The sequence below is a fragment of the Oncorhynchus tshawytscha genome, linkage group LG24 (assembly GCF_018296145.1).
Source record: "Oncorhynchus tshawytscha isolate Ot180627B linkage group LG24, Otsh_v2.0, whole genome shotgun sequence".
Classification (NCBI taxonomy): Eukaryota; Metazoa; Chordata; class Actinopteri; order Salmoniformes; family Salmonidae; genus Oncorhynchus; species Oncorhynchus tshawytscha.
Window position 1 is genome coordinate 3520838 of NC_056452.1, and position 15255 is coordinate 3536092.

Here is a 15255-nt window from a genome sequence, read left to right on the forward strand (position 1 = left end):
TTCAGAATAAGGATGTAACGTAACAAAATGTGGAAAAAGTCAAGGGTGTCTGAATACTTTCCGAATGCACTGCACTCCCTTAATTTATCATGCATTGTCAATGCTCAATAAGGGGAAGCCTCTTGTATGACTGAATCCTCCTCCTCATTGTCCTTGGGTGTAGACTTTGTGTGTCCCAAATGGAACGCTATTCCCTATATAATGCCCTACTTTTGAACAGAGCCCATAGGGAATAGAGTTCTATTTGGGATGCAGCCCTGCTCTTGATCAGTGGGACGGAACCATTCCCTCCAGGCATCTACGTTGACATGACAGTTTTTCTGTTACACTGTGACAGCGCCACACAGGATCAATTGACTTCCTACCAAGCGTAGTTACTTTTGGGCAAGACCGAATACAGCGACAATGCATGTGGTTAAGACAGTAAAACATTATTCTCATTCCCTCACTCACAGATTCTCTCTCATTTTCTCTCTTCGTCTCCCCCTCAGTGCTTTATGGATCGTACTTGTCACCTCCTGTGTGTGACAGGGCGTAGAGCTTTTCAGCGCTGCTCTTCAGCCGCTCCCTGTACTCCAGGTGGGTGTAGTTGCCGGGCGGGACGCCCTCCGTGCCATGGAGCAGCCCCCAGCAGCAGCAGGCGATCACCGCTGTACTGTCACTGTCACCTGGAATTGGGGGAGAAGTAGGTGGATGTAGAAGTGAATATAAAATAGATGAGGCGGGAGAGGGAGGTAAAGAGAAGGAGGAGGGGCAAGAGAGGAATCAAGTAGATGGAGATGGGTGGGTTACTGAGGTGAAGTTATGTGGAAGTGGATTCTAATGCAACCATATGGCCTGGGGTTGGTCTTGTAGTTTGTGCCACTGTAACGGATGTGAAATGGCTCGCTAGTTAGCGGTGTTCGCGCTAAATAGCGTTTCAATCGGTGACGTCACTTGCTCTGAGACCTTGAAGTAGTAGTTCCCCTTGCTCTGCGATGGGTAACGATGCTTCGTGGGTGACTGTTGTTGATGTGTGCAGAGGGTTCCTGGTTCGCGCCCGGGTATGGGCGAGGGGACGGTCTAAAGTTATACTGTTACACCACCGCTGTCAGTGCTCACAGTTACAAATATGTCCCACTCCCCTTCTGGCACACTCCTATCTCTTATTGACTGGCTAGCTGTCCAATAAACACCCGACAATTATGAAGGAGTGAAAAGAAATATGGTTTTCAAAAAAATGTACACCCAATCTGAATCAAACGCACCTCTTATTTGGTTTTGATTAGTAAGGCAGGATGGTAGCATCTCACAATTGGATTTGCAGGACCTCCTCCAGACAAAAAAAAAGAAAGCTAAGTAACATTATGCCTTCCCATTGCAGTCGCTGTACTCTTTATATACAGGAGAACTATCGCCTTGTGGCGAGGTTAGCAGAGTTGCAAACTTGGCTTCAGGCGCAATCGTTAGGCAAGAGCAATCTAAGTGTAGGAAAGGATGATGCAGCGTCTGTGCCACCAGTAAATACAGGTGGTATTGTTAATCCCTCTGCACTGTCTCAGCCAGACGATTTTCTCATGGCTTCTGGAAAGAAATGCTTTCGGCATGCACAACCAGTGTCGCTCATTCTGCAGATTTAGAAACTTTTCAACCGGTTTTCCCCACTAAGCAACAAGTCTGATTCAGAGCCTGAGCCATCTCAGGTCTCTCCTCCACCCGTTAAGGGGTCTGAGCCGCCGAAGCCTCCCACCAATAGCTCTGACAAATTGAAAACCCAAGTCATTGATTTACCCGCAATATTAGACTTCGACTTCGAGTTCTTATTTTCAATGACTGCCTAGGAACAGTGGGTTAACTGCCTTGTTCAGGGGCAGAACGACAGATTATTTTACCTTGTCAGCTCGGGGATTCGATCTTGCAACCTTTCAGTTACTAGTCCAAAGCTAACCACTAGGCTACCTGCCGCCCCAATATCTAACATCTCAAAATAGGACTACTTAATGTTAGATCCCTCACTTCCAGAACAGTCATAGTCAATTAACTAATCACAGATCATAAACTTGATGTGATTGGCCTGATTGAAACATGGCTCAAGCTTGATGAATTTACTGTGTAAAATGGAGGCCTTGTGACCGTATCTCCTGCGCAATTTACCCTCCAAGACAATTTTCGTCTTTTGAGCTTCTCGTCAAGAACTCTTTTCAGCCTACTCAATCACATTTTATAGCTACTGTTTATAGGCTGCCTGGGCCATATACAGAGTTCCTCATTACATTCCCATCGGACCTTGTAATCATGGCAGATAATATTCAAATGTTTGACTTGAATAATCACATGGAAAAGTCCACAGTCCCACTCCAAAAGGCTTTCGGAGCCATCGTCGACTCAGTGGGTTTGTCCAACATGTCTCCGGACCAACTCATTGCCTCAGTAATAACCTGGATCTAGTTTTGTCCCGTGGAATAAATATTGTGGATCTAAATGTTTTTCCTCGTAATCCTGGACTATCGGACCACCATCTTATTACATTTGCAATCGCAAGAAATAATCTGGTCAGACCCCAACCAATGATCAAAACCTGTGCTATACATTCTTGGACAATCCAAAGATTCCTAAATGCCCTTCCAGACTCCCTCCACCTACCCAAGGACAATATCGAAGAGCCCTCACTGCTGCTCGATCAGAATACTTTTCCAGCCTAAATTTGAGGAGAATAAAAACCAACCAAAATAAAAGTTCTATACTATCACAAATCAGCACTTTCCATGTTTTATACTGTCGCAAAGCTAACTAAAAAGCAGCATTCCCCAAGAGAGGATGACCTTCACTTGAGAGGTGATGAATTCATGAACTTCTAAGACTAAAAGATTATGATCATTAGAAAGCAAATTACGGACTCCTCTTTGAATTTGCGTATTCCTCCAAAACTCAGTTGTCCTGAATCTGCATAGGCTCACTTGAGTTTTTTAATCCTGTATCTTTCGATACATTCACGAAAATAGTCATGGCCTCTAAACCTTCCAGATGCTTTCTGGACCCTATTCCAACTAAACTACTGAAAGAGCTACTTCCTGTGCTTGAACCTTCTATGTTGAACATAAGTAACTGTTTCCTATCCTATGGATGTGTACAAAACTCACTAGAAGTGGCAGTAATAAAGCGCCTCCTGAAAAAGCCAAACCTTGACCGTGCCAATATAGAATCTCCCATTCCTCTCAAATGTTTTGGGAAAAGCTGTTGCGCAGCAACACACTGCCTTCCTGAAGACAAATAATGTATACGAAACACTCCAGTCTGGGTTTAGACCCCATCATAGTACTGAGACTGCACTTGTGAAGGTAGTAAATGACCTTTTAATGGCATCAGACCAAGGCTCTGCACCTGTCCTCGTACTCCTAGACCTTTGTGGTGATCGGTTGGTCTACAAGGACAAGTTCTTGCCTGGTTTAGATCTTATCTTTTGGAAAAATATCAGTTAGTCTCTGGATGGTTTGTCCTCCGACAAATCAATTGTATGTTTCGGTGTTCCTCAAGGTTCCGTTTTAGGACGACTATTGTTTTCACTATATATTCTACCTCTTGGTGATGTCATTCGGAAACACAATGCCAACTTTCACTGCTATGCGGATGACACACAGCTGTACATTTAGATGACATGGTGAAGCCCCAAAATTGCCTACCCTGGGAGCCTGTGTTTCATCCATAAGGAAGTGGATGGTGGAAAATGTTTTACTTTTACACTATGACAAAACAGAGATGCTAGTTCTAGGTCCTAAGAAACAAAGAGATCTGCTGTTTGAGCTGACGGTCTTGATGGTTGGTACAGTCTCAAATAAAACTGAAGGACCTTGGTGTTACTCTGGACCCTGATCTCTCTTTTGCCGAACATATCAAGAATATTTCAAGGGCATCTTTTTCCCATCTTCGTAACATTGCAAAAATAAGAAACGTTTTGTCCAAAAATTATGCAGAAAAGCTAATCCATGCTTTTGACACTTCTAGATTAGACTACTGCAATGCTCTACTCTCTGGCTACCCAGATAAGGTACTAAATCATCTTCAGTTATTGCTAAATACAGCTGCTAGAATCTTGACTAGACCCAAACCATTTCATTATATTACTCCAGTGTTAGCCCATCTACACTGGATTCCTGTTTAAGGCTAGGGCTGAGGTTTTACTGCTAACCTACAAAGCATTACATGGACTTGCCCTTAACCATCTCTCTGATTTGGTCCTGCCGTACATACCTACACGTTTTGTTATACTCTACTTGACGTGATCTTCCTGTCTAGTCTTGGAGGAGATCTTCATGGGCTATACTCAGCCTTGTCTCAGGGTAGTACGTTAGTGGTCTGTTGAGATCCCTCTAGTGGTGTGGGGGCTGTGCTTTTGTAAAGTGGATGGGGTTATAGCCTGCCTGATTGGCCCTGTCTGGGGGTTTCATCAGACAGGGCCACAGTGTCCCCACGTCTCAGCCTCCAGTATCTATGCTGCAAAATTATCTGTGTGTGTGGACCTGAGCCCTAGGACCATGCCTCAGGACTACCTGGCCTGAGATGACTCCTGGCTGTCCCCAGTCCACCTGGTTGTGCAGCTGATCCAGCTCATCTATGAAAAGCCAACTGACATTAACTCCTGATGTGCTGACCTGTTACAGCCACTGATTATTATTTGACCCTACTGGTCATCTATAAACATTTGAACATCTTGAAGAACGATCTGGCCTTAATGGCCATGTACTCTTATCTCCACCCGGCCCAGCCAGAAGAGGACTGTCGACCCCTCAGAGCCTGGTTCCTTTCTAGGTTTCTTCCTAGGTTCCTGCCTTTCTAGGGAGTTTTACCTAGCCACCGTGCTTCTACATCTGCATTGCTTACTGTTTGGGGTTTTAGGCTGAGTTTCTGTATAAGCACTTTGTGACATTATGCTGATGTAAAAAGAGCTTTATAAATACATTTGATCTTAATTGTTTTATCTAGAGAAGAGTAATGTCTGACTTATAATTTAATACAATCTCTACAGAAAGTCCTGTGAAGTAAACGATGCATGGAATGCGAGTATAAAAAAAAAAGTGGCCAAGAGACCACACAAACCTTAATTTAAGCATATAGTTTATGTATTTCCTCTATTCAGACAGTGTTGCCAATATTGTCCTTTCTAAGATGGCCATCAAGTCACTCACTACCAAGGAATTGTGACATAAACACACAAGTGTCACATTCCCGGCGGATCATATTGCATTGCATCAACTAATGGTTGCATGCCACGTCCTTTACTGCGCAGTCGAGCATGAGATTGCTATATCATATGATGTGATTAGCTGAAATTTTAAACAGCTATCCAGATGTTGTAAGATCTGGCATGTGTCAGCAATGTAGTCAGACAGGAATGCGGCCAAACCATAGAGATCGATAGAACTCATCTTTGTATCTGTGGCATTATAGCGTCTGTGACAGCATGCCATTGAGGCAATCTCCATTTTGAAGTAGTCAATTTTCTTCACGATTGGCTGATGACCCAGTTGGACAGGACTCCAACAGGGTCACCAGGAGGGATCAGCCAATGAAGTTGGAAGTCCCACCCAGTTAACTACATTAAAATGGTGGAAGCCCTCAATGGTGCTGCCTATGCTAATAAGGCCTTTTGGCCACTAGAAGCCTCTATCATTCTCTAAGGCAAAACACTGCACTGTGAACTGACCTCCATGGAAGCCCCCACGGCTCATCAGCTCCTCCCAGTCTGACCCCGCCCCAAGCAGGGCATCCAGGGCGATCATTGGAGCGTCGTGGCTGCCCAGCCCTTCAGGCTGAAGATCTTATAGACCTTGTCTCTCTCCGCCGGCCCATAGGACGCCGGCCAATGCACGGGGCCCGTCCTCTCGGAGAGGCCTCTCAGCTCCAGGTACCTATGGAAGGGAAGGGGGTCATAGAAGGGGATGGAGGTGTGTGGGGAAGTTGCCCCTAGATAATAATCTTGGTTCATTTTTTTTATTTTAACCACTAATGGTTAGGGTTAGAATTGGGGGAGGGGAAGCTGATCCTAGATACCTCTGGGGAATCGTCACTCCAGAGCAGACATGAATGCTTTTACATTGATTTTTTTTTTTTTCATTTCTTATTTACTGTACATCAGCATGTAATTAATTCCACCTTTCAGCCAGCTGCCTCGACTTGCTGAGGGTTATATGGTGTGAAATCATAAGCTAAGATCTGTATCCATCCACATTATTGAAATTGAATGTTGCCAGTCATTTGATTGTGTATTATACTGTATAAATGTCATCCAATGTTATTGACCTTAACATGAAAAAAGTGTCTTAGCAAATAACGAACTTAAAATGATATGGCAGCTCAACCAAAACACACCCGCCCCCTATTGATTTTCATGTTATCATTGATGTTATTGGGTATTCTTACCACTCCCACTTCTCAGTGAAGTATCCCCAGTCTCTCTGTCTCCCTGACAGCAAAGCCCTGAAATTGAACAAAGCTCTTGGCGATTGGACAGGCCTCCTTGACCAAGCCCAGCCCCCAGGTCGTGATTGGTCGGCATTGGACGGCGTATGAGGTGAAGAGCGCCGTCGCCACAGCACCGAGGAAACCGGTCGGGTGAGGTTGGGTCATCCTTCCTGCTTCCACAGCAATGGCCACCAGAGTGGACAGCTGCTCTGGACACGGGTACCTAGAAAGGGAGATATGTGGTGGTGGATCTGAACATGGTAGGTGCATGTTTGACTACATTGTGACCCAATCCCTTACACCCATCTCTAGAATGCTCCATGTGTATTTTCTGCCATGTTGGTAAGAGTGCATTTACATCTACCAGATGATGGATGACTAAGTACCGTCTCTTATATGTAAAAAAAAAAATAGAGTTCAGTGGTGCAACTGTAATATTACCATGGCCCATATTCCTAAAGCGTCACAGTAGGAGTGCTGATCTGGGATCTGTCCATATAATCACATTCATTATTATCTAAAAGGCAAAACTGATCCTAAAGCAGCACTTCTACTCTTCATTAGCTTAGGGCCTAATGAATTTATTTCAATTGACTGATTTCCTTCTATGAACTGGCACGCAGTAAAATACTTATTTGAAATTGTTGTATTCATATTTTTGTTCAGTGTATATTCTCTCTCTCTCACTCACTCTCACACACACTCACACACCTCAGTCCGATGCACATAGACCTCATGGCTGCCCCACATCCGGTGCCATCAGGGTTGTAGGGCACTCTGAAGCCCCCTTCAGTTCCCGACCTCAACTGGGACACTCCTAAGGGTACAAGAGAGTGCAAATGAGGTCTAGAGTGTTTGTCACAGTACAAAAAATAAATGTAGGAACAAAGAAAAACATTTTGATAGTGCATTTGGAAAGTATTCAGTCCTCTTTACTTTTTCCACCTTATTCTAAAATGGATCAGTGTTTTTCCCCCTCAATCTACACACAATACCCCATAATGACAAAGCAACAATGTTTTTTTTATTTTTTAGAGATGGATGAAAAATTAAACTGAAATATTACATTAACATAAGAATTCAGACACTTTACTCAGTACTTTGTTGAAGCACCTTTGGCAGCAATTACAGCCATCTTTCTTTGGTATGACACTACAAGCTTGGCACACCTGCAATTGGGGAGTTTTGCCCATTCTTCTCTGCAGATCCCCTCACGCTCTGTCAGGTTGGATGGGGAGCGTCGCTGCACAGCAATTTTCACGTCTCTCCAGAGATGTTCGATCAGGTTCAAGTCCGGGCTATGGCTAGACCACTCAAGGAAATTCAGAAGCTTGTCCCGAAGCCATTCCTGCATTGGCTGTGTGCTTAGGGTTGTTGTTCTGTTGGAAGGTGAACCTTCGCCCCAGTCTGAGGTCCTGAGAGTTCCGGTAGCAGGTTTTCATCAAGGATCTCTGTACTTCCCTGAGCTCAATTTCGAGTCTCATAGCAAAGGGTCTGAATACTTATGTAAATAAGGTGTTTCTGTATTTTATTTTTAATACATTTGCAAAAATGTCTCTAAAAACCTGTTTTCACTTTGTCATTATGGGGTATTGTGTGTAGATTGAAAAAAATATAGAATGTAACAAAATGTGGAAAAAGGGAAGGGATTTACTAGATTTAAAAAATACAAATATATCTTAACATTATGTGTTGCCTAAGATGCTTGATGGCACTGGTTTCCTTCCTTCCATGTCTTTCATGCCCTCGACATAACGAGCAGCCACATCCTGCAGAAGCTCCTCCCCTTCCTTTCCTGCTAGAGAGTCAAACCAAACCTATTCACAGAGGCAACCCATCGAAACACAACCTCAAACCAAACACCTTTAGGTACGTAGACATCTGTAAACAATGAGCAAACCATTTTGATTTTGGCCTCACTGGTGGTGAGCGCTTCTGCAGTGGCCAGGTGCAAGACTGTGTCATCACTGACTGGCCAATCAGGAAGCTGTGCTGTGATGTTCTTCAGCCCACCAAGCTCTTGCAACTCCTGAGGAAACAAAGATGTGAGTGTTGCCCAATTATAAATCAACCCTTTGCCCTAACACCTTGGTACTTCATGTAGAACTGAAAGATTGGATAGGTAGGCATATTAGCAGTGGTATGATAATGGCTAAACCTTTCTCTTTAAAAGGCTAGCTAGGTGGTTACACATTATACCCCTTACGACTTAAACATTATCCAATCCTTTCAGATGTATACTAGTGCCTGGTGTCTATAGGTCCTGAGGTTCAACTTGGAACCAGTCATATGAATGGGAGTAGGACTGAATGCCATAGAATGATAACCTGAATCCATACTGTTTCACTTCAAGATAAAGTCAAATAGTGCAATGCAGTTGGGATCCAGGCTCCCATCCTCCTGGGGATTTTATAGGGTCATTTCCAGATTGCCCACCTGGTGAATGGCTGGCTCTGAATCGTTATACTCCCACAGCTGGTTGCGGTAGCCCAGGGCATCGCCAACCCCACTCAGCAGCATGGCAGCCTTGTAGTCCTGGAGGGTGGCAGGCCTGGCAGAGGGGAGGCGGGGATGGGTGTATAAGAGGGAATGAGTTAATACCATCGGTTGTGGCTCTGAGAAGGTTTAGTTGACTGGGTAAAATTGTATAACATTTTATGTAAATGTATTATAAGGGTCATTCCTACTGTCCAATGCCTTTTCTGTCCACCTGAAATATCACTTATTATTTAGTGTTAAATGTGGATTAAAAAAGGCTTTAATGATGAGGCTACCAAGTGGCGTAGCGGTCTAAGGCACTGCATCTCTGTGCAAGAGGCGACACTACAGTCCCTGGTTCAAATCCTGAATCACATCTGGCTGTGATTGGGAGTCCCAAAAGGCGGAGCACAATTGGCCCAGCATCATCCGGGTTTTCCCCCGGGGTAGGCCGTCATTGTGAATAAGAATTAGTTCTTAACTGACTTGCCTAGTTAAATAAAGGTAACTTTTTTTTTAAAGGATACAGTGCCTTCAGAAAGTATTCACACCCTTTGACTTTTTCCACATTGTGTTACAGCCTTAATTTAAAATGGATTCAATTAAGGTTGTAACTGGCCTACACACACTACCCCACAATGTCAAAGTGCAATTATGTTTGTAGAAATTTTTACAAATGAAATACAAATGAAAAACTGAAATGTCTTGAGTCAATAACTATTCAACCCATTTGTTATGGCAAGCCTAAATAAGTTTAGGAGTAAAAAGTTGCTTAACAAGTTGCATAATAAATTGCATGGACTCACTCTATGTGCAATAATAGTGTGTCACATGAGAATGGCTTACCAAGAAAAACATCCAAAAGGACAACTTCAAGGTAAAAAGGAGTTGGAGCGCTTAACAAAAAAAGGTAGTGATTTATTTTTGTTGACTTTAATCCATTGTACAGGTTGCGAACAGTTGACGGACGTTTCGACATCAAGTTGATGTCTTCCTCAGGTGAATCATATGATTTTTCACCTCATCTCTGTACCCCACACATACAATTATCTGTAAGGTCCCTCAGTCGAGCAGTGAATTTCAAACAGATTCAACCGCAAAGACCAGGGAGATTTTCCAGTACCTCGCAAAGAAAGTCACCCATTGGTAGATTGGGAAAAATAAAAAAAGGGACATTGAATATCCCTTTGAGCATGGTGAAGTAATTAATTACACTTTGGATTACACTACCGTTCAAAAAGTTGAGGTCACTTAGAAATGTCCTTGTTTTTGAAAGAAAAGCACATTTTTTGTCCTTTAAAATAACATCAAATTGATTAGAAATACAGTGTAGACATTGTTAATGTTGTAAATGACTATACTAGTTGGACATTTTTAATGGAATGTATACATAGGCGTACAAAGGCCAATTATCAGCAACCATCACTCCTGTGTTCCAATAGCACGTTGTGTTAGCTAATCCAAGTTTATAATTTTAAAAGCCTAATTGATCATTAGAAAACCCTTTTGCGAATGTTAGCACAGCGGAAAACTGTTGTACTGATTAAAGAAGCAATAAAACTGGCTTTTAGATTAGTTAAGTATCTGGAGCATCAGCATTTGTGGGTTTGATTACAGGCTCAAAATGGCCAGAAACAAATCTTTCTTCTGAAACGCTATTCCATGCGAGAAATTGGCAAGAAACTGAAGATCTTGTACAACGCTGTGTACTACTCCCTTCACAGAACAGTGCAAACTGGCTCTAACCAGAATAGAAAGAGTGAGAGGCCCCAGTGCACAACTGACCAAGAGGACAAGTACATTAGAGAGTGTGTAGATTGAACAACAGACGCCTCACAAGTCGACTCCGGGATGCTGGCCCATTCCTCTCTCCAGTGTCTGTGTTCTTTTGCTCATCTTAATCTTTTCTTTTTGTTGCCCAGTCTGAGATATGGCTTTTTCTTTGCAACTCTGCCTAGAAGGCCTCACAAGTCGACTCCGGGATGCTGGCCCATTCCTCTCTCCAGTGTCTGTGTTCTTTTGCTCATCTTAATCTTTTATTTTTGTTGGCCAGTCTGAGATATGGCTTTTTCTTTGCAACTCTGCCTAGAAGGCCAGCATCCCAGAGTTGCCTCTTCACTGTTGACATTGAGGACTTGAGGCATCCCCCCAGACTTAAATTAGCAGACTTAAATTAGTGTTCAGTTGGCATCTTGAACATTTACAATGGATAATCAATCATGTAAAAGCAACAGAGGTGCAAATTATTAAACAATTGAGACGAGTTTATATAGGCCTAGATTAATATGTATATTGCTCGCATTTCAACATATCTAGTCACATAACGTCTATACTTTTTTTTTTTTTTTTTTTTACAAGACATGCAGTGGTAAAAATAAATCTATTATGGCAAATACCCATGTTTGTAGGAAAATAATATTACAATATGCAAGATCTAAAATCCATATTATGAGACACCCCACTCACCGGTCCATTGCGACGCGTCTTCCAGAGATCGCGCTTTAGAAGGCAGCGACAATCTTACATTTAGACCGCGGCTCCAAACTCCCAAATTGTGTGCAAATAATAAATATATTTATAGATGTAGTCTGTGTCCTACTACCTCAGGTTCTTGTTCACTCCTTCACCGTTTTTAAAGACAGAAATCCTATATTGACAAAATATATTAGACGGGTAGGCCTAGTAGCCGATTTAAATATTGAATGTTATATGTTCTCCGTCTCGGGGACCACTGTCTTTGCAAATGTGTTACCAGATTTTCAGCAAGTGTGCCGGAGAATAAACACGATCAAGGTTGCCAGGTCTAGCAAAAGTTTTTGAATTCAAGACCACTGAAAACTTGCACACAACTCCTGAAAACTAGTCTCCATTTTTTCTTGCTGCTGCTGCAAATAAAAGTTGCCATATTTATTCATTAAACACTTTTTCCATAACGTTAGCGAGAGAATTAAGAAGCAATATCGACATAACTTGAAAAGGCATATAAAGAAAAATTCGGGTTTCCATCAAAATAATAGCCTAAATTGTGTGCACTAATGTGACGTAATAAAGGCATTTCAATCTCTGTGAAATAAACATGTTAAACTATTTTCTGGCAATTGTGCCATTATTAAGTCCTTATAATTAGCATATTTGCGAGATTGACTTGTCATTTCAATAGGCATAGGCTAGCGGTCCGTGTATCCTCTTCATTGGTTATTCCATTCAAATCAGGAAGTGGAAAAATGGGAAATGGCTCATGTATTGTTTGGTTGCAGAATTTTACGAATGAAAATCGGATATCAACTCGTTTTCGTATTTATGGTGTCCAAATGGGGCATCGATTAACAGAAAACAAATACATTCCAAATGTATCCCATTTTTCATTATGTTCAAACCTGGAAGTACACACCCCCCTAATAGAATATTTACTGACATGGTAGGTGTTTGTTTACGGTCTGGGTTGAGCTGCAGTGTCGGCAGCTCAGCAAAGCGATTAGACATTTGTGTTACAGGACGATAAAAATAGTAATATTAGTTAAGATGGTGTACTTATTGTTTGAACGTTAAATGACGAGACCGAGGTATTGATGCGAGTAACCAGTCTTGTTCAGTACATCACAACACACAACACAACGTATCTCAAGCACCCCGGTAAAACACAAGAGTTGCAGTAATGAACATTTACCAACAGATGGCATCACTGTGCCATCTTACACCCATAACACTTATCATGTAGTTAGCATGCCAATAGAACGAACTCAACAACAGCTGAAAAACGTTGGCTTGCACTACCTACTGACTAACTAGCAGGCTGGCTGGCCAGCCCTACCTAGCTACTGGCTATAGTCATGCTAGCTAGAAGTAACTAGTGGAAGTTAGTCCCTCAACCTGCTACAATATACGCCTTTTTATTGGTGTGGGTATAATTCGCAAACCTAATTTCCTGCTTACTGAAAGGCAGATGTAGAAAAGGCATGTGTGTGGGTACTAAATTAATTGCTAGAACAATTGGCTTACTTTTCTGAATATATATACCTACCACCTTTTAGGGGGACCGATAATCAATGATATGGATTCAGTCTGATATTACTTGATTACTGATTCCCCCACACTCTCCCTCTCGCTCATTCATAGGACCATTCACACAGTCCAGTCACTCAGCCCTATCCAGAAACTCAAAGTTTGCATATTTCTCTAACGGTGCTGAGACAATCTGACTCGAGAACAGTATTACACTAGTTTTAAATGAAGTGATTATTGATCTCTCGCTTTGCCATCCTCGCAGTTCACTCACTCATATGGTATGTAGGCTGGTTGATGGTACCTACAGGCCTGTTTGAGGGACAACTGTACAGAACATATCAGAATGCTTCCTTACCAGTCTTTCAAGGAAAGCACCTTCTTTACACTTCCTGTTTGGCATGATGCTCTCAAGGTGTCTCTTTTTCTCATGTTGTGTGGTATTATCTATTGATGACTCCTAGACACTTTCAGATAGTCTCTTAATTGGTGTACATATCAGGCAGTTTACTTGTTACCTGTGTGTTAGAATGCTGTGTCCCTTTCACATAATTTGAGGGATCCCTGCCACATGCTCTCTCTGTCTCTAGGATACATTAGGGGAAATTGCTTTGCTATTCCCACACTGCCAGACAACATCAACATGTTCCCTGTCCATCTAAACTTTGCTAACTCTTGTCCAACTGCTTTTTGATTAGATCTATAATTAAATGTTTAGATTTGCTTCGATTGTGGGTTTTTTACTGAAAGTTTACACTTGCATGGCGATAGATGTTTGAAAGGGTAGCTTGAAGCATAAAGCCCATTTTCCAGTAGTTTTTTTTGGCTCTGAGTAAAACAAAGTAAAAAAAACACCAATTCATGTCCCAATTTCAATAATGTGTACCAATGTGGTATATCTGATATTTTTTGGGATAGTACAGTGTCACCACTATAGGCCATATCAAGATGCATTCTCACAACATTGATATCACTCATAGTAGATATGTGTAAGGTGGTGCATTGCCCTTATCTGTTATGTCTAATACATACGCTGAGTGTACAAAACACTGCAGTTCTTGACACTCAAACCGATGCGCCTGGCACCTACTACCATAACCCGTTCAAAAGTACTTACATATTTTGTCTTGCCCAATCACCCTTTGAATGGCACCCATACATAATACATGTCTCAATGGTCTCATGGCTTAAAAATCATTCTTTAACCAGTCTCATCTAAACTGATTTGAAGTGGATTTAACAAGTGATATCAATAAGGGATTATAGGTTTCCCCTTGCTCAGTCTGTCATGGAATGAGCAGGTGTTCTTAATGGTTTGTACACTCAGTGTATTTCATAAGTGTTTCCCAACGCAGGTTTCGAAATGGACTTCTCTCTCATATTTGGCAGTCACTTTTTCTCCAGATCTATAGTGTTTGTTTTTTTGGTGTTGATTTATATTTAAGGGAAGGTCATCCAATTCTGGTGTTATATTTTACATGTACCTTCTAAACTGCTCTGTGTTCATATTTCTTTTTACGAAACAGGAGGATGTGTTGCACTTTAGGTTGAGAGTATAGTGAGCAGAGCACAGCAGGTAAAACGTTTCTGAAATGGGGGTGTGGGTTTAATGACTTCAACCCCAAGTAATGGCACTCAAGCTGCTTGATTTGGATTATAGGCACATTTGTGTGAATTTATCACCGTTGGATCTCAAGCCTAAACCTTGTGCACTCTGCTCTCTGCCCCTTCTCCTTTGGGCTACTCAGTTATTGAAGGTGAATTACTGCCATCTGCTGGATCATAAAAAATACTGCTGCTGTAAGTCATTACATTTCCACTACTACATTCATGCTGTTGATCACAACCAGTCCTATTTAGTATCCATCAAAGCAACATTCACAATGCAAATTAAGGGAATTTAATTCATTTGGACTTTTGCTCAGTACTTGAAGGGTGTCATTTCCAATGCTACCGAGTTGCCAACACCTGGTTGGTGAGTGTTGAGCCAATATTTATTTCTGTATCTACCTGCAGGTTCAGAGGCATCAAGCAGACACCAGACGTGAGCTTTTAAACCTAAGTCCTACTTTCAGCGTTGTACACTTTTGTAATTACTATATCCTATGGGAGCAGCCAGAACATTTTTGTACTGATGTTGAAAATTGATTTTTTTTAAATTTTTTAATTTTTTTTTTTTTAAATATGACAATTTCCAGACCAGGGGCTCACGAGCGAGATGTACTACAAATAAAATTCCAGATATACCACATCAGTGCACATTGCTGAAATTAGGACAGGGATTGGTGTGTGTAATTTTATTTTACTTGGAGCCAAAAAATATATATACTGGAAAAT

The 15255-nt window shown here is 41.9% G+C and overlaps 1 protein-coding gene across 1 annotated transcript; it reads right to left on the reverse strand.

The window, feature by feature from the left end:
• On the reverse strand, positions 1 to 9215 carry adprh (ADP-ribosylarginine hydrolase). The gene is given in 9 exon segments (XM_042305182.1): positions 1 to 668; positions 5681 to 5773; positions 5776 to 5885; positions 6397 to 6432; positions 6434 to 6661; positions 7150 to 7255; positions 8135 to 8233; positions 8359 to 8467; positions 8875 to 9215. Coding segments are annotated over 9 exon segments (1122 nt in total). The 5' UTR covers positions 9043 to 9215; the 3' UTR covers positions 1 to 495.
• Between the last annotated feature and the right edge of the window lie 6040 nt (positions 9216 to 15255).